This window comes from Lytechinus variegatus, chromosome 9 (genome assembly GCF_018143015.1).
Source record: "Lytechinus variegatus isolate NC3 chromosome 9, Lvar_3.0, whole genome shotgun sequence".
In the NCBI taxonomy this organism is placed as follows: Eukaryota; Metazoa; Echinodermata; class Echinoidea; order Temnopleuroida; family Toxopneustidae; genus Lytechinus; species Lytechinus variegatus.
Genome location: NC_054748.1, coordinates 25,953,168 through 25,979,855, shown reverse-complemented (window position 1 = coordinate 25,979,855; position 26,688 = coordinate 25,953,168). Strand labels below are relative to the sequence as shown.

The 26,688-nt window shown below is 36.2% G+C and overlaps 1 protein-coding gene across 1 annotated transcript in view; it reads right to left on the bottom strand.

The window, feature by feature from the left end:
- The window catches only part of LOC121421557, a 75,191-nt gene that overhangs the window by 37,893 nt on the left and 10,610 nt on the right, over nt 1-26,688 (bottom strand). The window contains exons 9-21 of the mRNA XM_041616302.1: nt 25,878-26,095; nt 24,464-24,626; nt 22,114-22,137; nt 21,075-21,167; nt 18,504-18,651; nt 15,717-15,868; nt 14,960-15,085; nt 11,063-11,191; nt 8,221-8,342; nt 7,360-7,507; nt 5,687-5,814; nt 1,846-1,969; nt 702-865 (exon numbers count right to left, since the gene is read on the bottom strand). Coding sequence (XP_041472236.1) covers nt 702-865; nt 1,846-1,969; nt 5,687-5,814; nt 7,360-7,507; nt 8,221-8,342; nt 11,063-11,191; nt 14,960-15,085; nt 15,717-15,868; nt 18,504-18,651; nt 21,075-21,167; nt 22,114-22,137; nt 24,464-24,626; nt 25,878-26,095 — 1,739 coding nt within the window. The remainder of the gene's footprint in view (nt 1-701; nt 866-1,845; nt 1,970-5,686; nt 5,815-7,359; nt 7,508-8,220; nt 8,343-11,062; nt 11,192-14,959; nt 15,086-15,716; nt 15,869-18,503; nt 18,652-21,074; nt 21,168-22,113; nt 22,138-24,463; nt 24,627-25,877; nt 26,096-26,688) is intronic.

Sequence of the window (26,688 nt, the reverse complement as noted above, 5' to 3'; positions counted from 1 at the left end):
GTTTCATGAACTAGGTCCATATATTTTCTAAGTTATGATGACATGTCAAAAACTTAACCATAGGTTAACATTTTGATGTTGATTCCCCCAACATAAATTCATTGACCCTAAATAACCTTTGACCTTGGTCATCTGAAGTGAAACTTATCCAGGATGTTTATTGATACTTGATTAACCTTATGGCCAAGTTTCATGAACAAGGTAAATACATTTTCTAAGTTATGATGTCATTTAAACAACTTAACCTTCGATTAAGATTTGGTGTTTAGCTGTCGCCGTTGGAAAAGCGGCGCCTATAGTCTCACTCTGCTATGCAGGTGAGACAAAAAAATGTGAGCACAAAAGCTTTAAAAAGTACGAATGGTGATACTTTTCATTCATTTTAAAAGCGATATGCAGGAAGTCGGTTTATGGAGAATACATGCAATTATAAAGCAGCATTTCGTATTTCATTTTATTTTTGTCTTCCTATACAAATCCTATGTTATTTATTGTTATTATTTATTTGGAATTTAATAGAAGACAAGCTAAATACATGCTTTCTGTTTCTTCACGCCTTGTTACATTAATATAATTTACATACTGTGATTTACATTCATTTTTTGCACTATATCCATATTAGTGATTTGTATGTTCTACATGAAAGTGGATGAAATGTCAATCAGAAGAAAAATGAATGTTGAATTGAATTGAATACTTACAATACTGCTTGTAGATTCATAGTACGCTACTGCATCCCATGTGACCACAAATATCCAATTAGCTTTGAAATGAACTCTGAAGACCTGGCAAATGATGCGGTTTATTTCTAAAGAGACAATATCATCTTCAGCGGGATTCATAATCTGGCGATAGTATATGTTTCCTAAGGAACGCAAACAGAAATAAAAATAAAAAGGTAAATAGTCAACACCCGGTTCATCAACCTTTATATGTCCATTTAAAAGTTCAGTAACTCTATATGCATATACTCTACCGATCTTGATAATTAGTATTGTAGTATTACTGCAGCTGTAGCTGAGCCACCATATAGGTGCTCAAGCATTCGAGGAATTTCTTCCAACTGGGTGCCCATCGTTCACCTCACCTGGGTTGAATGCGGCACAACGTGGATCAATTTCTTGCTGAAGCAGAGTACTCCATCGGTGGGATTTGAACACAAGACCCTCTCATTCAAAGTCAGGAGACTGGGCCACAATGCTCCACTTCCTGTTTGTCTCATCAAACATGGTCTAATCCTAGTTTGTCTACAACCAATTACAGAAGTCTACAACCAACCAGGTCGTGTAGTCCAGTGGTTAGGGCATTGGACTCATAATCACAAGGTTGCGAGTTCGAATCCCACCTCTGCCATTGTCTCCACTTTGATAAAAAGGCCCGAGAGTGACATCTGTTGTCTATAACGTCAGCCACTGATTAACCTACACGTAAAATGTTTTCTAGGTAATTGGTAAGATACCAGCTTGGCGTTTACTAGCAAAATGCGGTCCTGGTTCCTACGGGAGTTACCATGAACAGAAACAGAAACAGTATACTAGCCACTCTGGCAATTTGCCATTAAGCCCCTTCGCAAATCGTCTTTACTTAGTTTCAGTTAGGCTATGCCATTAATATTCAAACGGTCCTGATACACCTTCATTTATACGGATTGATATTTTTCTGTTTATGACCTTCATGAAACTAATACATATTCATAAACAAACTTATGCATATACGTGCTCTAATTGATGCATGTGCTTCCCAATCAGCTTCTCATGCATATTCATGACCATCTCCAAAGCTACATCAATTCATAACACACCTCATGAATATTCACGAGTTACCTCATGTATATCCATGACTTACCTCCTTCCGTGATGTCCACATCCGCCCAGAAAGGAGCAATATATCCTACCCCTAGCAATGGAAATGGCAATGGAATGAAGTTGCTAACTGGTTCAGTGGTTGAAAGCAAGCCGTTCACGTTAAGCTGTGAATCAATTCAAAATTTGTAAATGATAATATATATTGACAGCCACTAATGCATAAAACAGGCAATGCAAAGAACCGGTGTGTTGGCTCAGTTGGTAGAGTGTCCATCTCACAACCGGAAGGTCGCGGTTCAAAGCCTGGCCATGTCAGACCAAAAGACGTTTAAAATGGGAGTTGTTGCTACCCTGTTCAATGATTAAAAGGATAGAGCCTCGTCGATCTGGCGCTGCACAGTGGCTGCCAGGCCCCCGATCAATTGGAAAAAAACAAATTTTCTCACTATTTCATTTTATGTCTATTTGAAACAACAAAAGAAATATTTTCATTTTTCATTTTCATCATCTAAATTTAGTTATGTAAGTATTGCAGATCAACTGCAATATGACACTGTGTTAAAGGCTTCAAAGAAATGCAAGCAAGCCATTCACGTTAACTTGTGAATTAATTCTAAATTTTAAAATAACAAATATTGTAGCTGCATAGCATAGATGTAGTAAGATGTGTAGGTATTCCAGATCAACAAAAATACAACATTTATGAAAAGGATTCATATTCAAACTCTCTGCTCATGGCATCAATGCAAATGAGTGATGTCTGAAAGTTTTCATGAGTAAATTCATAAATAACACATCAAGAGCCTCCTATGTATAAAATGTAGTTACGTAACCATAGCAGAGAAACAGAAATATTACATTGTGTCATACGCTTCACTTTCAAAATATCTGCTCATGAAAACAATGGAATTGAGCAATGTCAAAAGGTTTTTCAGGCATGATTTTATATTGTAAATTGACAACTAGTCCACTCACCACATGTCTGCTTTTATTTGGTGTAATGCCATTCCGTTCATCAACATTTCGTCTAACAACCATTTGGCCCACTAACCATCATCACTTCATCTAATCACCATTTCTTATATGACCATTTTGGTCTCATAACCAGTTGGTCTAATATCCATTTCTCTTTCATTCATTTTGCACAATTTAACACTTGGTCCAATTAGACCAAATGGTATATGGACTTAATGGCAATTGGACCAACTGGTTGTTAGAAAGAATGGCATTAGACTTAATGAAAGTAGACCGTGTGGATATTGGATGAACAGATGGTAGATAAAATAATAATAGACGGTTTGGTAATTGGACGAATTGGCAATAGAGCTGTTGCATAAAGGGTCATTAAAGGAGAATGAAACCATTGGAACAAGATAGCTTGTGTGAAAACAGAAAAATCAAAGAAACAGATCAACGAAAGTTTGAGAAAAATCGGACAAATAATGAGAAAGTTATGAGCATTTGAATATTGCGATCACTATTGCTATGGAGATAGCAAATTGGCAATGCAACAAAGATGTGTGATGTCACTTGTGAACAACTCTCCCCATTACTCTAGTATATATTTCACTTGAATTGCCTCTTTTATCACATCTATCCATAGATCATGTGTTCTCTCTACATGAGGGCATGTAATACATATTTTTTAAGAATACATCATGGATAAAGAGTTTGTATCATCATAAGAAAAAGCAAAAAGAGACATTTTGAGGGTATTTTATAGTCCACCAAAGGGAAAGTTGTTCATCAGTGACATCACACATCCTTGTCGCATTGCCAATGGGAGAATCTCCATAGCATTAGTGATTGCAATATTCAAATGCTCATAACTTTCTCATTATTTGTCCGATTTTTCTCAAACTTTCTTTATTCTTATTCTTTGATTTTTCTGTTTCTACACAAGCCTATTTGTTCCAAAGGTTTCATTCCCCTTTAATAATGTCCCCTGGGCTTAACAGGCAATATAGACGATTAATAGCTCTGAACTCACCTTCGTGCATGAATGAATATAACGCACAGCGCGCCCACAATATCCCCAAATATATACCCCTGATTACCAAGAGTCAGTGTCAAGGTCAGTTGAGAGTTAAGTGTCAGAGACTCAAGTGCCTGAAAGTGAAGGTCAAAGCAGGCAAGAAGCTACCATGGAGTTGCTGTACAACAGGGCATCTTTGACAGACGGATACACTGGAGAGGCGTTAATTCAGTAGTGTCTCTCTCAATCTCACCTCATTTCATTACTGAATAGAGCATTGGAAAAAAAACATTTTATACCGCGAACACATGATCACACATCTGAAACTCTATACAGTATATCAGAAAATGGGCATTGTGGCATGCACCTGTCATTCAACCTACATGGGAAGTTACTAATTGATGTAGAGGTTTTGAGCTTTAAGCCTTTGTCACTTGGTCACAAATCATCTTAAGAATCAACTTTCTGTTAACAGCTTTAAATGTTCCTTTCGCTTATTTTTACTGAACTTGTCATGATGAAAACCTCCATTTGAGAACACTTTACCCAAATTTTCCTCAATCAATTCTCTTCTCCAAGTACGACAACCCCACTGCCCCAAGTTTAAGTATCAAAACATCTGTTTCTTGACCTCGGTCCGACGATAAGCATGCCGCCATTTTATTTACTCACTTTCCTTATTTCGAGATCGATTTTCTTCGTTCGAAATTGAAAATGGACTAACATTGGATTTCTGAATACAATATGCCTTTGAAAACGTGATTAAATATCAAATATAATAATTTCATTCCGAAGGTCCTACTACAGGCGTAAGAAGTCTTGCATAATAGCACAGCCATTGTTTATCATTTTGTCCTTGGCTCAACGCTCATTTTAATACTGGCCTGTGGAGGTGAAATTGAGACAACGCTGATTACCTGGCCAAGAAGAGTTTATTGGGGCTTGGAAATGTTATTGAGAGTTTCAAATGAAAATTGGGGTAGAACACCGCAGTTTGCTATCTGAACCGCGGTCTTTCTCCAAACGGGGGATTGACGCAATGTACTCAGTAACTTGATATTATACATGTATGTTTACCACGACTTTTACTTTTTCATTTTTGTCCCCCCCCCCCCTTCTTACTATGATGTATTTATTTTGGGGTCAATGCTCAAAAGGCAAATTGCTCTTTTTTGTTGACCCTTCATTCGACGTAAATTGTTTTCTTTGTTGTTCCTTATGTTATTTTTCTATAACCATGTATTTATATGTTCATCATTGCTTTTTACTTATATGTATTGACTTTTATACAGTGTATGTGTTTTTATAAAGAATGAAATGAAATAAAATCAAATCAAACTTCAAATCTTTTGGATGGTGACGTTAATGGTCGATTCCAAAGGTAAATAATCATATCTGATTGATACACATCAGTAAAATGGCAATCATACACACACTTATTTCATTGCCATAAGAAGTATAAGAGAATGGTTTCAATCTCTTTTGATCGGTCTGGGCCTGTGCCTGGTTTTGTTGCCATTATACTGCAGCATTTACACTTGGAGAGGTTTGTATCCAGTAAACAGATGGCAAAATGTTTGGATCGTCTTACACCATAGCTAAACCCACTTTGTCTACTCTCATTTGGTCTAATTATCATCTAATTCCCAGACTAGGTAATTTCCAAAAATTGTCTGTTTTATAAGCAGTTCATCTTTAGACCACGTGGTGTTCGGAAGAAGGGTCCTCCTTTCAGACAAGTTAAAGTTCTCGTTTTTACTTTTTGACGACAAAATTATTGTCAGATTTGCAGAGAACCTTCCCTAGGGACTTATTGGTTTGGGGTAGTTGGTTATAATTGGAAGCAAGTGTTTGAAGGCCTATTCACCCATGAAGAGAGATTAATGCCACACGGTACTATACTTACATATATTTCATTAATTGTTGTACCAAAGAATGGTAGAGGCTGATCCATTGTCACCAATACGAAAGCATTATCGTCTTCTATTGGGATGGATAAATCACCAACATTTGAACCGTAGGGAAAGAGCAAATCTGCCAAAAAATGGAATGAATTAAAAAAAGGGTTTTATTAAGACAGTAATTGCTACCTCATATATGAAACTATGTAATGTAATGGTATCAATACCCTGCTAAAATTTCCACGCTGTACGCCATAAAGCAAGAAGGCAAAAGGTCCTTGCAAGTAATGAACTCGATAACACAGTGTTTGATTTTAAGTCTGGTAATCAACCTGATGTTGCGCTTGATTGTAGCTATGGTAATCAACCTGAAAAATCTCAAGTTTGGTTGATTGCAGCCCCACCCCTAACCTGCAATCAACAAAACTTTATTTTTCCAGTACTTCACCGAACCAGCAACTGCAATCAAATGAGTTATAGGCCAAGTTGTCTGCCATACATGCAATCAAACACAGTACTTTCTGGGTATACAACATCTAAATGGTGTTAAGGCCAAGTTTAGTGTCAAACCTACCATCAAACAAACTTTTTCCAGGCAGATCACTTTACCAGCAATTATATGATCTATAGCCCAACTCGAATACCATAGCTACAATCAATCACCACATCGGTCAACTTGATATCTTGTTTGGGATTATTGATTGCAACACTGTGAAACGTTTCATTGCTGTAAATGCCAGACATGTCGACACTGTAAGGTTCGTTCACCTCCGGGCCAGGACTCAGCGACTACATTGCTCTGCAATCAACTCATTTCCCCGCTATTGGGAAGAGTTGCCCGAGTTCCTGCGCTCGGGAGTGGCCGTAACCGCTCTGTCGACGTGGCTGGCACAGCTAAAGAATTATTTTAGCACTGTGTAATTTGGTACGATTTTTTTCTTACCTGTTCTTTTTTAATATTCACCTTGTAAGTAGGTCTACCTGTAATATATAGGCCTACAGATTAGAGGCTGAATTCCTAATTTAATTTAGATGTTTATTCTTCCTTGATACATATTATAGCTACATATTAATTTATAACTAATTCATTTACAATATTGTTAGGAAGTTTCAGGTTTTTCTTAAGTTAAACTGATCTTAACATTTCGTATGATTTTAATATTTTAAATTAATGTATGTATATGTTTATAACCACTGGAAGTGGGGCAGAAGGCGTATTGCCACAGTTATTCAGTTAACTATTTCTACCCCTGGCAATCCAGTGGTTAATTTCTATCTTATTGTTCATTCTTTGATATCTGAATTGTATGTATTCTTTCTGTTCTCTTCATTTTGCCAAATAAATAATAATAATAATAATAATAATATCAAGAACCATGTTGGTCAAGAGGATTGCAATCATACAACCACATCGGTTACATCAGTCAAGTTGATTACCATACCTGCATATCAGTATCAGTTCAGTTGGTTATCAAAACATGCCATCAAATGTCCTATTCCACGAGTTGATTACCATACCTTCCATCAAATCTAATATTGCTCAAGTTGATTACCATATTTGCAATCAAATGTCGCAATAGCTGTGTATCGATTACCATACCAATAATCAATTGCCGCATTGATTTGATTACCATTTAAGCATAGGCAAACACCGCATTGGTGGAGTTGATTAACATACCTTCAATCAAGCTATCCTTGATGGTGGATGAATTGGTTGCATTGACAAGTAGAGCATCAGTGAATAGATCTACACCATCAATCTTGGCTTGAAGTTCAAGGTTGCCATTTATTGTGATGGCTTTCTCAAAAGTCTTTCGGCCTGTGATCTAACACAAAAAATAAATTTTTGAAAAATACAAGATAATTCAAAAGTTCAACAATCCATAAAATAAAATAAAATCAGAATGAAGATACAGAAGCATACTGGAAAGAAAATTCAAAATATAGGCTTGCATGCAAAGAAATCTCTATCTTTCTTTCTTTCTTTTTAATGCAGAATAAACAAGCAAGTGAGAAAATAAATTGACATTTACAAACAATGAATCATGGATTGAAATTCGACAATAATTGATATTTTATTTAACCTCTATTAAGGTTTAGCCAACTATAATAATGCAATTAAAATTAGTAAAATTAAAAAGATATACAAGGGAATTCGAAAAATGATTGAAGGTTTACCATATGTCAAATAAATTGTAAAGCACACAAAATTAGTGAAAAGGTAAATAAATTTTTCGAGCAGTGTACTAAATGCAAAATCTTCTATTTACCCTTTCACATATACTTACAAACTACTCTACCCTAAACCATATATATAATAGAAAACATTATTGCAACTCTAACATAAGCCTTAGATGAAATTAAGCCAAGAACAACTGTTGCAGGAGCAAACATTGTGTTAACCCTGTTTCAAACTGATATAAACAAAGGAATCATTCAATGATTTTGAATACTGCATAATCAGCCACGAATCAGTAAGATCTTATTCCAATAATGTAAGAATGTATGATACACCATGTGTTTATTAGAATAAACTTACCTCTATATCAACATTTTTCCTTACTGCCCGATCGTCAAAGTCAGAAAGATCAATATCATTAGCATCTCCACCTATTGTGACATCATCATCAACTGTTACACTATTCTGGAAGGTGACATCACCTGCATGTCAAAAGTAAAAAGATCTTTAGTAAGATATAAGCAAATACAGCCTTCCAATTACAAGTTTCATTTATTTCTCCTCAAGAGATCAAGATAAAAATACATAAAAAATAGACAATGTAAAATTGTAAATACAATTAACATCAAATTTAAAGAAAGTGAGGAAGGCAATGGCCAAAAAGGAAGAAACCTTGTGTGAGGCCAACCCATGTACTTAAATATTAAAAACATCATATACTCACAAATTCAATGAGAAAAAAACATAAACAAACACCTAACTAAACCTTAACCGAATGAGAATGGGGGGGGGAACCAAAAATAAATCTATGACTTAGACAATAAAAATGTGGAGCGTTGTGGCCCAGTGGATTAGTCTTCGGACTTTGAAACAGAGGGTCGTGGGTTCGAATCCCAGCCATGGCGTAATTTCCTTCAGCAAGAAATTCGTCCACGTTGTGCTGCACTCGACCCAGGTGAGGTAAGTGGGTACCTGGCAGGAATTTATTCCTTGAAATGCCACCGCGCTGTAAAAGGCTGCGGGGCTAAAGCCAGGGTAATAATATCCAATGGAGCGCATAGGGACGCATTTGGCAGTGATATGCGCTATATAAGCATGTTGGTATTATTATTATTATTATTTGTATTTCCTTTAAAAACATATACCGAAGGGCTTGTTTGAAATGTCAGAAGGAATTGAGTTCCAAATAACTGGTCCTTGATAAAATATACTGTTTTGAAGATGGAAGTACTGCACTGTGGAATATGGATATTACGAAGACAATTACTTGGACCCGATGTCTGATGATGTAAATTTTTGCAAAATATTATTTGATCTTAAAGGTAAGTCCACCCCAGGAAAATGCCGACTTGAATAAATAGAGAAAAATCAAACTAGCACAGTGCTGAAAATTTCATCAAAATTTGATGTAAAATAAGAAAGTTAAGACATTTTAAAGTTTCGCGTAGTTTTCACAAAACAGTTAAATGCACAACTAGGTGAGTCAGTCGATGATATCCATCACTCACTACTTCTTTTGTTTTCTATTGATTGATTTATACTACATTTCATTTTTTTAGATTTGACAATATGGACCAACTTGACTGAACCATATAGTATTAAACAATAATAATTCCACATGTTCAGGGAGGAATTAATTGTATCACTTAACAATGAGGAGAAAATTAGAATATTTCATATTTCACATAACGAAATACAAAAGAAATAGTGAGTGGATGACATCATAGTCTCCTTATTTGCATACCAGCCAGGAGGTGCATATAACAGTTTTGTGAAATTAAAGGTAAATGCTAGTTTTGGTAACGATATCAAAATGAGTTCGTACAGAATCCAATGAAATGACCACTAAAGTGTCTGTTTGTATAAATAAAACGCATGTGCCAAAGGATTCTGGAAGAAATTGTGTAATTGCTGAGAAATCAGCAAATAAGCACGGGATTCGGGTAGGGCGTCGGGCCCGACGCCCTGAGCAATAATTATACATTGTCCCACGTGCGCTTATCTGTGTTGGGGATTTTCGGTGTGAACATTTTTCAGCGTAGATTTCAAGATTTCACAAAGTCCAGTTAATGTAACTGTACCAGATCTAGATCCTCGATGATATACTTGCAATTAAGCCTTGTTTTACAGACTTTCTCATGAAATCAGTGTTAACTGCAACTACTGGAATTTCTCTTTAAGCGAAAATGTCATACTTTCTTATTTTACATCCGATTTTGATGTAAAATACATTTTCAGTGTTATGCTAGTTGAATTTTTCTCTTTTTATTCAAATCAACTTTTTGTTGGAATGGACTTGTCCTTTAAATGATGTCCTTCCGTCTGATTTTTATATGATTTGATATTGAGCTGATAGAGAGCAAACATTTTTTGGGGGGGGCAAAATATTGAGTATGAGGCAAACTTTCCGATAGAAAGAAAATTGTCTCTTTATAACAAAAACCTAATTATTGAATAGATTTTTGGCATAATATTCAAGAGAGCTATCATATTTCACCCTCTCCTCTTTGAATTTTTTTTTTCTGTTTTTTTTTTGGTTGTCAAAGTTTCGGGCAGAGACCCCCCATTCCCCGATCATCATCACATTAGTGGCTGACCCCATATTTATTTTATATCTCCTTGTCTGATTTGATTTGAAAACTGGTCTAATTTGGTTTGGTTAATGACATCATAGATTTGTGTGATGATTGATGTAATAATGTGATATGGTGCGATTTTAAGTGATGCGGTGTGGTTTTATGTCATGTAATGTTATTTTGTGTCACGTGGTGCAATATCATGTGATGCGATTTGGAGTGGTGTATTGAGTGGTATAACATTATGCAATGGAGTATGATGTGGTGTGTTGTGATGTGTGTTGTGTTGTGGTGTGACATTGTGTGCAGTTTAGTGTGGTCCGTAGTGATTTGAGGTGTTACTTTATTCTGTAGGGTAGTATGGCATAGTGTAGCCTAATGCAATATAGCGTCATGAGGTGTGGTGTTTTGTGATGGTGTAGAATGTAATGTGGCATAATGTGGTGTAGACAGTGTTATGTCTTATGGTGCTTTGTGATGTGGTGCTATGAGGTGTAGTGCTTTGTGATGGTGTAGAGTAATGTGGCATAATGTGGTGTAGGGTGGCATGACATAGTGTAGCCTGATGTGATCTATACTCTTCATCATGTGGTGTCATAAGTGTGTGGTGCTAGTGTTCCACTCACCTTCAATGGTTACACCGCCCGATTCCCGTACTGTATCTGCATTCATGTCCGACACATCCACACCATCTACTGTGCTTGACGTCACAATATTACTGTTCACAGTCAGGACGTCATTAAATGTGATGCTTTCTGCATTGTAAAGAAATAAACAAATGCATGTCAATAGGATGAATTAATGTGTCTCTTGCTAGAGGTATTTTAAGAGAATTTTTTCATTCAAGATATCTCCTTAAACAATATAAATAGATGCAGAAAAAATACAATGTTGCTGTCTTCATAAAATATCATAAAACATTTCCAAATTATAATTTAAGCTGTAAAACTTTAGCATTTTAACAGTGTGAGTCATATCATCACATACATGTAGACCACTATTCTAACAAACTGTGGACACTCACACTGTTGAGTTGTCCACAGGGCAAAATCATCTTCACACTGATCAAATATAAGCAATTTAACCCTTATTAAACTGGGGGTAAATGTGACCGCCCCTCGACAAATTTGTTTTTTTATCGCGCCACTCAGACTTCTTACTTTCAAGTCTTGCAATCTTTTGAGACCAAAATTGCGATGCCCAGGGACGTGGTTCTGAAATTACGTAACATTTTGTAAGTGCATGTCAGACCCGAAATTGCTCAAAAAGGTGATTCCGTGTACAAAGTCAATGCAAATTGTGTTTTTCAACCAAAAATCAAAGATGTATGATTATTTTTACTTTTGTTGGTTTGAATGGATTTATTGTATGCTATTTATGATTGCAGAAGGGTCCCCGACAAAGTTCATTGGAAAAAAACAATAAAAAACAAAGGTTTGAAAAAACAAAGAAATACATAAGAATTTTAAAAACAATAAAATACATAAGAAATTTATTGTTTTTGTAATTTTTTGGTAGAAATTTCTTAGAAATATAAAAATTGATACTCAAACATTCTACTAGCTATACAAATTGAGTTAAAGGCAAAAACATACACAAAAAACTAAATTAAGGGCAAATTTCATACGCTTATTTGCATAATTAATGAATTAAAAATATAAAGAATTGATTTTTGTTCAATTTTACCATTCAATCTTGTATTTTACATCTGGTTCTACCCGCATGCAAGTTTTCGTGGCGATCGCGCGATCAGCGGCAGAGATCTGAGGGGAAGGGGGTCAAATTGACCCCCCCCCCCCAGTATATAGGCCTACTGGTCAGAGATAGCCCAGTTAAGATAGGGTTAAGAGATGATGCAGATAACATCTCCGCATAGTGCTTTGTGTGACACTCTGAACACAAACTGTGAATCTGGTCTTCCAGCAGGGCTTATGTATGTGACCAACAATACGTTGCCAAAAAAGTTCTCTGGAAATAGCCTAAAAAATAACCTGGTCTTCCAAAAGTATAAACTTAGTTTCTGAAAGAGTCATTTGTCTTCTTCATGCTGTTAAATTTCAAATTGTAAAGTTGACTAACAGACAAGGCTACGAGAGTTTGTTTGACACCAATCTTTGAGGATTGCTTGGAAGTTTCACTCACATTGAACAGTGTGCATATCTCATGCTTGAGTTAACCCCAAACTCATACCCTTTTTCTCCTTATCCATTTAATAACTACCTTACTTCTTCTTATTCCTCTTTTTCTTCTTTCTCTTTCTCCTGTATTCTCTTTTTATTTTGCTTTTCCCCTTCTTTTTGCTCGTCACACTTTTTCTTCCTCCTATTTCTCTTCATCAAGGTCACTCTTTCTATCTTGCCCTCTATCCTCTCTTCATTTCAGTTGTAAGGGTGTCAGAGATGCCAACTTTTGGAAATCAGAATTAGGGAGGATTTGCAACCGCCACCAAATTATGTGCGCATAGCGCACATCTCGAGCGCGTAGCGCTCGACCCTTGCGGCCGGGTCCAGGGCCCGCCTTAGGGCCCTGGAAGCTCTGGGTTTCTAGATGCTCTCTGGTGCAATCTGACCCTTATTTTGGGGCATTTCACATGTTTTGAAATAAACATTGTTCCCACTTTTTTAACATTAAAAATATCAAATATGGGTTTCACATTGTAAATAAAAAATGAGGGGACAAAAGAAGTACCTGTTCAACAACAATAATAAGGATGAATTATCACTATCGGCTATAGGCAGGTTATGTTCCACTATAAATCCATTAAAGAAAAGCTCAGCGCTGGTGCTTTGCTTGGTGAAATAATGACAACAGGGTACTAGTGGAGCTCGAAGATCTTGTCATCGCAATGTCCGTAGGGCTATGCCGTTTGCTCCCGAACGAAAGTGCTTCCGAATTATCATCACGACCTCCCTGCTAAACTGAAATGTCCACGCTGCAAATTGCGCAAAATGCATGGTAAATTCCTCTTTCCGACTTCCGAACACACAGGTACTGGAGACTGTATTCAGTCTTATACTTCTGAGACCATTTCTTGGTCTTCTTTTGTTGATTTTCCGCCATTTCGTGTCAATATCAACCCATCAATACGCCGAAATCACACACCGATATTCCACCGCACGACTCGACAAATCCAGTGGCCGCGAGCGCACACGCCTCGCAAAGCTAGCCGGGCCTACCGGCCTGGTGCACAGTGGATTCCCGTTGGGCATATCACATGCACCAGCTTTTCGCTGCTCCTTATTTGTCTACTTTTCACACAGAATTTAGTAGCAGCGAACGTAATGGAGTTACTACATGCTAAAGTTAGCAGACGATACATGTCCTTCCAATCCAATTTGATCAATGCAAAAAAATCGTAATTTCGGGAGGATAAGGATGGTAATCGTAAGGGCGGGAGTTGGGATGAATTTTCGGGAGCCTCCCGATGAAATCGGGAGGGTTGGCATCTCTGGGGTGTGTGCTTAATCTATTTCAATTTTCTTTTCCTTAATCACCAATGTATAATTGTTTTATGTAAATTAGATTGTGATATATGTCATATATTGTGTATCTGTAATTCTTTTATAGTCATGTACTTCATCCTAAAAAAAGATGAGTAACCTGGACTTATTTTCATTGTTTGTAACTACCCTTGTTTTGTTTTGAATAAAGGTGATATTAAAAAAAAGCTTTCACTGATGCCTTCTGCATCCCACCAAGTACTTGTGTGGGTTATTGTTGATCAATTATGATAAGTTTAAAGGGAGACTTCAAATTGGCCGCTTATGTGATGTCATAGTGATGTAAGGCAAGGACTACTCTTCCATGTACTCCAATACATATTATGGCTAAAATGTCATTTTTCCCAAAAGTTTTATTTCAAATTATATTTTTCTGTCATGAGGACATTAAACAATATACTACCTGGGTTATATTTAGATTACTGCCCCAGGGGAATGGGTACTTAGGAGAAAACCACAAATCCCTGATAATAAAGTACATGGCCCATGGGAAAGTTGTCCTTGCCCCTTGTCATAATTTACTTACCCAGTTGCCAATTTGAAATCTACATGGTATTAGTGATCTCAATTTTAAAGCAGCTATATTTTTCTTATTGCTTGTCCGATTTCTTTCAAACTTTCACCATTCTGTTTAATTCATTTTTCTCCTTCCCAACACAACATTTTATGACCAAGGCTGGATTCCCCTGTAATATAATTTTAAAGCTTAGGATGTGCTTTTACAAGCTTAATAAAAATCTCAAATTCATTCTGGGCCCCTTATTTGTCTTTGGGGGTAGCAAGTCACATAAATACCTACCCAGTGGCGTACCCAGGATTTACCAAGGGGGGGCAAATGCGTCCGCCAAAAATTTGACAAGCAAAAAAAAAAAGGTCTTCAACCACAAATAAAGGATTTCCTACCAGAAAAAGATTCGGCAAGCTAAAAAAAAGGTCTTGGACTTGTGACTCGTCAGGAATCAGTTGTGACTCGTAAGGGGGAGAAGTCTGCCCCCCCCCCCGTAGGTACACTAATGTACCTACCACTTAGTGTGTGAGTTCCAGCAAGGGTGACCACATCTTGAGACACATCTACTGTATCCAAAGTAACACTTTCTTGAACCACAGCATCACCTGTTATTGAAACAGCATTGGAGAAGATCTTTGCACCTGGAAATAAAAGTAATTGAAATCAAATTATGTTGAATCATTTGTGTTAATTACAGAGCACTGGATTGACATACAATGCATATGTAAAGTTAGAAACTATTACTCAATTCCATAAAAGCTATCATAATACCTTAACCAGCATTTTTTTAATAGCTTATACAATTTTGCACCAGTTTTATAGTTTGTCTTCCTTTTCGACATTTATATTAACGCCATACGTATTTCTGATTATTATGTTTAAGATAAGAATGTTTAGGTTATCCTGTCCTATTACGAGGACACAATTTCATTTTCTCTCACTCTCTCTGTCATGATTAATTATTGTATATATTCATTTTCCTTTTAATTTTGACCTTTCAATTCATCGCCTTGATTTTCTTTCTTCAATTACTATGTGTGATCCCGTAATAACCCTCAGTAATACTGACTCCTTCTTCATGCATAATAAATGTAGCGAGTCCAACTCGCATGATTGTATTGGAGATATGAATCACACGAAAATGTTGAAAAAATAATTAGAGTAATACTTGAAATGATGTTTTGAGGTGGTTTAAAGTGACAAAGAATGTAGAAGAAATTTAAACCATATGGGAATGGGATCATAAGATATCCGATATGATTTTTTTCATACCTGATATTGTCTGAGCCCCAGTTTCCGTGACTGCATTCGCCATATCAAAGCCGTTGACCAAGACACCATTTTGTAGATCTAGATCACCAGCCACGGACACGCTGTTGTCGAAGCTGAGCTCACCATCTATCGTCTGCCCATTTTCATTATTTCTGGAATATGAAAAGCAACAGCAATTTAAAAGTCTCTATTCTTCAATAATTTGAATCTCACATTTTTAAAACTTGCCAGTCTGTCTAAGAAAGAGTTGTGATTGATCCAATCTACCACTGCTATGGAAAGCCAGCAACGTCAACATCTATTATGAATGTTTGTTCAAAATATTTTCTATGATGTATATTCAAACATTCCTTATTTTCTTGAAAATTCAGTGTGCTTCTCTTTGTTTACAAAGGACATTATTCAAATTTCTTGTGAAAAATATTATGACATTGATGGATTTCCTTAGATTGAGGTTCATCCGATCAATCGTAACTCTTTGTAAGATGGGACCCAGGTGTAGTAATGTTTATTTCCAATTCGTCCAATCGCTAACTCGTCTACTACTATTTGGTCTGTCATCAGTTCGTCTATTCACCACATGGTCTACTTTCATTTAGGCTAATGCTATTCCGTCTGATAACCAGATGGTCCAATAGCCATTTAGTCCATGTACCATTTGGTCTACATTACGAAAAATTTCCCGTTTGATTCTCGACCTCACTTCGGACTGCAAACTGCGGTCGTATACCCCGTTTTGCGTTTGGGAAATCTCAAACAACTTTTCCAACCCCGATAAACCCATCTTGGCCAGGTAATCCCCTTGTCTCGATTTCACCACCACGGGCCAGCTAAACGAGCGTTGAGCCAAGGACGAAATGATAAACAACAGCTGTGCTATTACGTAAGACTTGTCTGCCTGTAGAAGGATCTTCGGAATGAAATTATTGTATTCGATATTAATCACGTTTTCAAAGGCATATTACATTCAGACATCCAATACTAGTCCATTTTCAATTTCGAACAAAGAAAATCGACCTCGAAATAAGGAAAGTATGCGGAATAAAAATTACGGTATGCTTAGCATGCAAGGACCGCGATGCATCCCATCTAGTTTCTGTCCGTACAGCAAGAAAATATGGGATGCATGCCGTTCACTCGCGCAACGATACAGTCTTAACGAAAGAAAGAAAGGAAGGAAGGAAGAGAGAGAGAAAGAAAGAAAGAAAGAAAGAAAAAGAAAGAAAGGAAGAAAAAAGTTTCTCTATCAACGCGTGTATACATGGAACTCCATGCACTCGATCACCAGAACACACATTGCAATCCATCGTGTGTGGCCCCCTGCTGTGACCGTTGATGCTGGGGTGTATTATCTTCGGACCGAGGTCAAGAAACAGGTGTTTCTATACTTAAATTTCATGCTTGAGGGCAATAGGGTTTTGAGAAGAGATTTAATTGATAAGGGAAACTTGGGGTATACTGCTCTTAAAAGCAAGATTTTCGTCATGAATTAAACTAAAGTGTTTATTGTGCAAGATGAATGAAAAGAAAATGGGTATTAGACGAAATGGTGATTAGACGAAGTGATGATTGGACTAAATGATCATTGGACCAAATTGTCGATGGACGGAAAGGCATTATTTATTTATCAAAACATCTTTCAACAGAATAAAACATTCATCAGCTCGCAGGCTGTTTCACATAATGGTCCTGCATAAAGAAAATTTTGTATTAAAAGGAAAGATTACAAATAATTAGGAATACATGTAATTATATACAGCAAAATTAAAATACAAATAATGCTAAAAATGAAACATCAGAAAAGAAGAACAATTAGCAAGATTTATCTCATAGTAAGATAAAGAAGTGAAGGAAAAGGAAAGAGGTATTAGACTAAATGAAGGTAGACCACGTGGTGAGTGGACGAGTTGGCAGTGGACGAATTTGCAATTTACCGTAAATGAGTACAAAGATAAGAAGGAATTTCTTGAGCATTGATGCACCACCTGATCAGGGTAACTGTGCTTAATATAGTATAATAGTATACAGCAGTTAGAAACATTGCATTAAAGCTAAATGATAGTAGTTGCAGTAAAACACTAATTTCGTGAGAAAGTCTGTAAAACCAAGGTTAAGTATAAATATATCATCGTGGATCTAGATCTGGTACAGTTACATAAACTGAACTTTGTGAAATCATAAAATCTAAGCTGATATACGATCACACTGAAGATCGCCAACACAGATAGGCACACGTGGGACAATGTATTATTATTGTTGGAATAAAGACTCGACGGAAGTGACCGAATCCACGCTTATTTTGCTTATTTCTCAGCAATTACACAATTTCTTCCAGAATCCTTTGGCACATATTTTTTATTCATACAAACAGACACTTAGGTGGTCATTATATCAGATTCTGTAAAAAAAGTCATTTTGAGATCGTTACTAGAACTGGAATTTATCTTTAAGTTCTTAAATTATTAATGTTGCCTTTCATTCTTCTTGAATAATTATTAAAATAGGCCAAAAAATTCCAAACTAGTGTGAATTAACACGGAAAGTTCTATAAGGAAAAGTGAAATGTATGCTTTGATATCCAACGAAATGAAAACAATTATCTGAAATTGCAGCAAATTTACACAACTTAAAACAGATAGGAAAATCAACTGCAATATACATCACTGAAAGAAATACACTTGTTTCATTCCCTCTCCTTTTAAGAACTTTCCTCAACAGGGCATAAATAGATGCAATCGCTTAACCATTTCTATTGATAAAATATGACAAGGGGCAAAAATTGCTCACCTAACGACTGAGATCTCAAGTGCCTCAATATCCACGCCATTTATTGTTGGAGCTGTGATAGTATTAGCCTCTAGCTCGCCATCTACTGACAAACTCTTGAAGATTTTGTGTGCTGTGACAGTCTGCACACCATTTTTTGTAACACGGTCTAGAATTTATAGAAAAGGTGAAACAAGTCATTTTAATCCTGATAATTATTCAACATTCTAAGAATTCCTGGCAGATAAGAGGCTTGCCTCACAAAACTTGTATTATTCATTTAAAGTTGTCATCATTAGGTCATCTCAAAGCCAGAAGAAATTCATACCCTAAATTATCTTAAATATCTTATTAAAAAAAATCTATATTATAACTGTTTCAAAGGTAACAAATGTCAGTAATTATTAAATTAGAATTCCTACACAAATTCCAACACTCCTTCCGTGGAGGCTCTCAAGAGCAGAAGAGGAAATGTCTGTTTTCTTCCTTAATTATTTTAATATTATGAAGTACTTAAATGGTACAAATTTTCTAGGCTTCCTACTATGATTAAATTTGATGTATACATTTTATAAATTTCTAATGTGAATTAACATAATATTACCAGATATATTGTGATTGTATAACTCATAATGTGTATATGTTAGATTGAAAATTAAGTGACGTATTGTATATGTAAATATAATTGTAAAAGCGCATTGAAATACTAATGTAATGCACTACAGAAATATAACTTATTATTTCATTTGTTCAAATGCCCAATTTTATGTATTATGAGTTTCTGATGTTACAAGATGTTATGTGTTATACAACTCCCAAGAATGTTCTATTATCTGATTGGTCCGAATCGGATCACATGATATTCAGCGAATTGCACTATGGCATCCGAAATGCACTATCCTGCACTTAGAGGCTGTTCTCACTACCTTCCTAAAACTAGTTTACTGGAAACTAGTTTAACGCGTAGTGAGAACGGTCAAAGCGGTCTTGGAAGCGATCTTCCAAACCAGTTTGGAAAACCACCTCGCGATGTAGTTTTCAAGATCGCTTTGCCTCGTTAAAACTGGTTTTAGCATGAGGACACAACCGTTCTTCGGGAAGCGATCTTCGCACATTTTGAGCGCGCTACTCCACACGACAGGTGTAGAATGCCTATGCTGCGGTTCCGATTTTTTGCTCGAAACGTGTCACCCCACTGAGAGCGTTTCCATAGCAACAACAGCGCTTTACATGAAGTGATTTTGAAAACCACTTTCGTGTGATCAAGTGGGAATGCTAGCAAAGCGATCTTCCAAAGTGGTTTCCTGAATCAGTTTCCAGTAAACTAGTTTTAGAAAGCGTAATGAGAACGGCCTCTTAGACGTCATACCAAATGTACTGTTACAAAATTTATATAAGGGGATTGGAAATTATTAAATCACTAAAGTGTAGGCTCTCACAGATCTCACTGAGTTCACAAGTGTTCGTTTTCTCCCCTCTCACTGTCTCTGTATAAAAGTTCTCACTTCAATTCTTTCAGTTCTCTCAGAACATAAATCAACTATCCGTACATCTATTCTCTCAAAAGTGTGGAACAGCAGAGTGAAACAATCAGAGCTGACTTTTAGGTTAGACTGTCCGTTTATTATAATAACGCGTTCGAGGAATAAGACACAATCCAACTATACAATCGATTGAAATGGACTCCAAGACATGCCCCGAGAATCTCTCTCGAAATGCGAATTACCACCCCTTTTATAGAGAGCTAAATCGAGCAAAGCATCCTTGAGCTAGTTTCTATCCCTCTCCCAAGAACAACATTCGTCCTCGGCCGAGATGGGCTGCACGCGACTGAGAGTCGGTCCTTGATGTTGCATAACACAAGGGCAGACTCTGTTTACGAGCGAGCGAGACCCTGGACTTATGCAAAACAGAACTGTCCTCGGCGTGAGGTCAGGCGAGGTCGCACGCGACAGAGATCTGTCATCGCTGGGCGAGGTCGCACGCGACTGAGAGACTATCCTCGTCGTTACGTAAGCGAAGGACAGTCGCTCTTGACGAACGAGGCCCAGGTAATAAATAATGTTTGACCTCAGCTGGGAATGTTGGAAGGACGCTCAGGCAGAGCGAGATGTAGACATCCCGCAAGTTGTGCGATTTACAAGCTCAAGAAGGCTCTGCTCTCAATGGATATCAAGAATGACAGTATAGTACAAATGAATACCAAGAATGACAGTATAATACAAATACAAATTTGTGACACTACTATCCTGCACTCTGACATCAGAGTGCAGGATAGTGCGAGGTCAATTACAGGTATTTGATTATGATGGATATCACCACTTTATCAGAGACAGCTAGTCTCTTTTTTTTCAACTTAACCCTGGATTATGTGTGTGGGTGGGTGTGTGTTTCTGGATTTGCATTGTAATGTAACCTGCACAACCATGTCATGATGTTTTTTCTATTTTAGAGTAATATGTTTAATAACTTTTTTAACTTTCATTTTAGTCTCCAATTTCATCATTAGATTATGTTTGATTGCTTGTTTGTGGGTTGGTTTGTTGATTTATAAACATTGATAAAGGAGTCACATTACAAATTGGTACTCACCATCAAACTTTGCCCTTAGAGCCTGGACAGCAGCAGTATTTGCATCCACTTTGGCTTCAAGTGCATCTAAGACTGTAGTAAGGTCCACTCCATCTGGGTTGAATTACAAGGCAAAATATCAATACCTGTATCTGATACTTAAAGGTCAAGTCCACCTCAGGAAAATGTTGATTTGAATTGATAAAGAAAAATCAGACAAGCACAATGCTGAAAATGTCATCAAAATCTGATGTAAAATAAGAAAGTTATGACATTTCAAAGTTTCGCTTTTTTAACAAAATAGTTATATGAACGAGCCAGTAACATCCAAATGAGTGAGTCAATGATGTCACTCACTCACTATTTCTTTTGTTTTTTATTGTTTGAATTATACAATATCTCAATTTTTACGAATTTGACGATTAGGAACTCCATGCCGGAAGCACATAATGTTAAAATAATGGAATCCCACATGTTCAGGGAGGAACGAAACTTCATTTCACAAGACAATGACAAGAAAATAAAAATATATCATATTTCATATAATAAAACACAAAAGAAATAGTGAGTGATGTCATCAGTTCCTCATTTGAATACTGACCGAGATGTGCATATAACTCTTTTGTGAAATGAAGAGAAACTTGAAAATGCCATAACTTTATTTTACATACGATTTCGATGAAATTTTTTGTGTTATGCTTGTTGAATTTTTCTCTTTTTATTGAAATCAAATTTTTGTTGGTGGGGGACTTGTCCTTTAATACATATCAATATAAACAGTTATCATCACTCTGTTACTTATCCTCCCCCCCTTCCAACTCAAAGTCTTCCCATATCCTTCCCCTTTCTCTTCTTCTTTTCTGCTTAATGGTTTTATTAGTGCCTTTATTATCCATAACATTTTTTTGTATGATAACCATTGTCAGTATTAGTGTTATTACCATTGTTTTTATCATCAGCTTATCATACATATCATCCTTTTCAACAACATGAATAGGCTACATATTGCATTTTTAGTATTTTGTGCTGTAAAATAGTAAACTTAAGAAAGTCAACATACCCACAGTGTTGTCAACGATGATGTCTGCAGTTTCGAGGAAAGAAAAAAAATAATTGGTTACCATGGATACAAATTATATCTAAAAAATACAATCAAACTAAATTGTATCAATATGAACACATAACAGAGCTCTGATCATGTCAAGAGTGAGTATGTATTCCATTGAATATAATTGTACTGTTACAGGTCATGTTGTCAGCAAGGTATTAGGGGGGAATGGTAATATTTTATCAATTGAAATAAATCTCATTCAATGTAACTTTTTTTTTACTTACAATCAATCATGTCACAAATAATCTATCCACATTACGTCAAACTTCCCTTTGAAACAATACCGCAGTTCGGATTGCGAACTGCGGCATTGTACCCCATTTTCCATTTGGATCTCCTAAAAATCATTTCTAAGCCCTCATCAACCGCGCTTGGCCAAGTAATCCAGGGGTAATCCCCGCTGTCTCAATTTCACCCCCACAGGCCAGTATATGAGCGTTGAGCAAAGGACGAAAAGATAAACAACAGCTGCGCTATTACGTAAGACTTCTCTGCCTGTAGTAGGACCTTCGGAATGAAATTATTGTATTCCATATTTAATCACGTTTTCAAAGGCATATTGTATTCAGTAACCCAATGTTAGTCCATTTTCAATTTCGAACGAAGAAAATCGACCTCGGAATAAGGAAAGTAAGCAAATAAAAATGATGGCATGCTTACAGGGACCGCACTCAGCGCTGCGCATGCATCCCATTGTGTGTGGCCCCCTGCTGTGACTGTATATGCCGGGCTGTTGTTTTATCTTCGGACCAACGTCAAGAAACAGGTGTTTTGATACTTAAATTGCTTTCTTGAGGCAGTTACGGCTGGACCTGCCCTCTCCCGAAGAGAATTGTTGAGAAGGGGAACTGGGGTATAGTGTTCTCAAATGGGAAGTTTTTCGTCATGAATGCAATCAATATCAAAGCATAATCGTCGGGCATCAACTATGACCTTGTGGACCCTGATCATATCAAATCAATTGGAATCATCACACTTATCCTTGCTGGAAATAACATTCCTGCAAAGTGTGCTCACACTGCGTTCACAATGTGTTCACAATGTGTTCACACTGTGTTCAGTGTGTTGACAGTGTGTTCACATTGTGGACTGTGCACAGATGTGATCCATACTGTTAAAATGATCAAATTCAAGAGTGTGAATACAATTCCACACTGTGGATACCACCAGTGTACAGCGTATTCACATTGTCCACATAGGAATGCACAAATTTCACAGTGTGAAGAAAATTACAAACCATGGACACTCCATATGAGTGTTCACAGTATGTTCACATAGTCCACTAATTATTGAGTTGTGATTCACACAGTGTAAGTTCAACTGTGTAAAGATGATTTCATTGTTTTCCACACTGTGAACACAATGGTGAACATTGCATTATTTACAGGTGGGACAATTACCAAGATGCAATCAGTATCAAACCTACTAGTGATGGAAGATATTTCGGTATCAAAATGTGATATTGAAAAAATATTGCATATTCAATAATGGCTTTATGTTGATAGATTGCAGCAAACAGGATATGACCAAAATGTTGTCAACAATGAATAGTTAATATTTATTACCAAATATGCTGCCCAGTATTGTTTCAACCCAACACAGAACTTTGTAAGTTGGAACTCAAATGCCTGCTTTTCATGGACAAGCACTGATGAAAGCCTTACTTTCCTTTCCCCTTCCCTGTTCTCACACAGAATTTGCAGTTCAAAAATGAAAGTATATAATGAATCTCCGATTCTGCGATATATCGTGTTATCGGCAATATTTTGCTTGCGATAATTCACACCTTAGTAACATTACCCCTACGGTGGCTGTACGGCAAGTCAAAAACAGCATTTTGACATTTTTTTGTACCAGATACACACACACATAGGTGGCTAGAATAAAAATTAATAAAACCGCTGTTTTTGGCTCGCTGTACAGCCGCTGTAGGGGAAATGTGACTCACCTGCCACTACCAATGAAATCAAATATCTATAGCACTATAACGGTTTATTTCGTCTTATAACCAGTTAGTGAATAGTCCAATAGCCATTTAGTCCATATACCATTTGGTCTAATTAGAGTACGTGTTAATTGGGCAAAATGAATGAAAATAAAACAAATATTATACCAACTGGTTGTGAGACAAACTGGTGATTTAGACTAAGTGATGATTGGACCAAATGGTTATTGGACCAAATGGTTGTTAGACAAAATGTTGGTTGATGCAATGGCATCAGAATAAATAAAGGTAGACCGTGTGGTGAGTGGACAAGTTGGAAGTGGACGAATTAGCAATTTACCCACTAAAACATACCATCAGCATCGATCGTGTCGACTACTACTGTTCCATTGAATATGATGGTCCCGTTGAAGGTGACGTTTCCACCAATCACAAGCTCGCCATCTTTGAGGGATATCTTGTCTCTGAGCGCTTGCTCTCCGTCAATTACTTTCTCCCTGTATTCATCTAGCTGGTTCTATTAATTACAAGATTAAACGAGGGACAAAATGAGGATGATTCCACTGTTAGTGATAATGGTAATAATTTAAAAATAATGACAATGATGACATTTAATAATGAGAATACTAAAAATAAGAATACTAACAATAAAAAATGATAATACGGTAATAGAAATATTAATTTAAAAAATAATAATCATCATCATAATGTTATACATAAGAACAATCGTAAGAGAAATTACATGTATATTCAGTCATTTAGTTGTATTTATTCCAGAATGCCTCATTTAAGCTTTGCAAGTTTCACATATTAATGAGATGGAGCAGTTATTGGTATTTGTGTATTTTTGTATTGGACAATAGAGACCCTGCAGTAAAAAGGACAATATGATTAGCTATGTTGTGTACATTGTTAATTTCACTGAGGTCATTCAAGAATCTTCTATAATTGAACTGATCTAAAAAAAAGACAATACTTGCAGCTTCCAGAATAGTATACCGGTATGTTTATATATTATATATATGAGTTGGCAGTTTCTTCAAGTTCATCATATCAAATCAGAGTTTCAAATGAGAATTTATGTCAGACTTTAGTTTATTTCCAACTGGAATACAGCATTTATCGTCTGTGAAATCATTTGCACACCAGCAATGAACTGTTTGCAGTTATTTTGAGAAATTCTCAGTCCTCGAGATTATCAACCTGTTCTAATGAACGCTTTTCAACCCATGGATTGCTAAAATCAACAGTTTACCATCAACTTCGTCTTCACCGACCTTTCAACCCATTGCAGTGACTTATTATTCATTGTGTTTTAACATCAATTTTATCATCGCCAGCATTGTGGACTTTAATTTTGGGATCCTTTGCCAGCCAACTTGGATATATATATATATATCTATATCATTGGAATAAGTCAGAACTGAATCTTCAACGTATGTAAGATGTATTATTTTTTGTTTTGTTCATTCTGCGTAAATAATCTAATCAAAATTTTCTTTTATTGTTCAGTATCCAATATCGTAACAATCATAATAATTATAACAAAACGAATATTGATAATAATAATAATAATGGTGATAGTGAGGATAATAAACTAACACAAAGAAAAGCAATTCAAAATAATAAGTTTCTTGAATAAAGGAAAATGGGCAAAAAACACTAGATTAATAAAACAAGTTTAGAAATACATAATTTTATTTTTACAAAACAGATGAAAGAGATGATCACAAGACCAAATGAGGAAAATTGGATAATAATGGGGTACCCGAATAGCGGTTGCAGCGCTGCCCAAGGCCGCTTGGACGGCTTGACCATAGGGGCTCGGTACAGGATTGATCCCCGTGTCAAGTTCAAAGAAGAATGGTACTCCCAGGTTGTCGAACACATATGATACGACGGTGTAGACGTTTTCCTTCCAATCGTTAAACTGGTGGAGGTCGATGGCTCCTTCTGGGGCTGGCAAGTCCACTGGCAATGGGGATACTGTGATAGAAAGTATTCAAAGCCAGTTAAAATTGGAGGAACATAATTAAAACATGTAAAAATTAATATTAATGATCTGAAATGATTTGTTTTGATTTGATTAGATTTCAATTTTCTATGATTTTTATAAATGTGATATATGATTTGACATTTTGGCATTTTGATATGTTTTGATATTATTTTACATGATTTGATATTTGATGTGATATAATTCTATATGATTTCATTCGATATGATATCATATCACATATGATGCAGTAATATGATATGATAAATGATGTGGGCAACTTCATATCTGACCTCTAATATGTGGGTCCTACTTGACAGGATTAATCTCTACGACCATGGTGTAATGCTCTTATTACACAACTTGAGCTGTTATGGAGTGAAATAATAGAGGAAAATGGAAACTGGACAAATTTAAAAAGGACATATTAAAAAGGTTGAATGCTTTATTCAATTTAATTCATTTGTTTCCACTTCAAGATAAGAACAGTCCATACATTTCTATAATATACATGCGATTGCCCTTGTACAATTAGATCTACAGATAATTCAGTTGAAAAAAAAAAACAACTCTGAATATTACCATG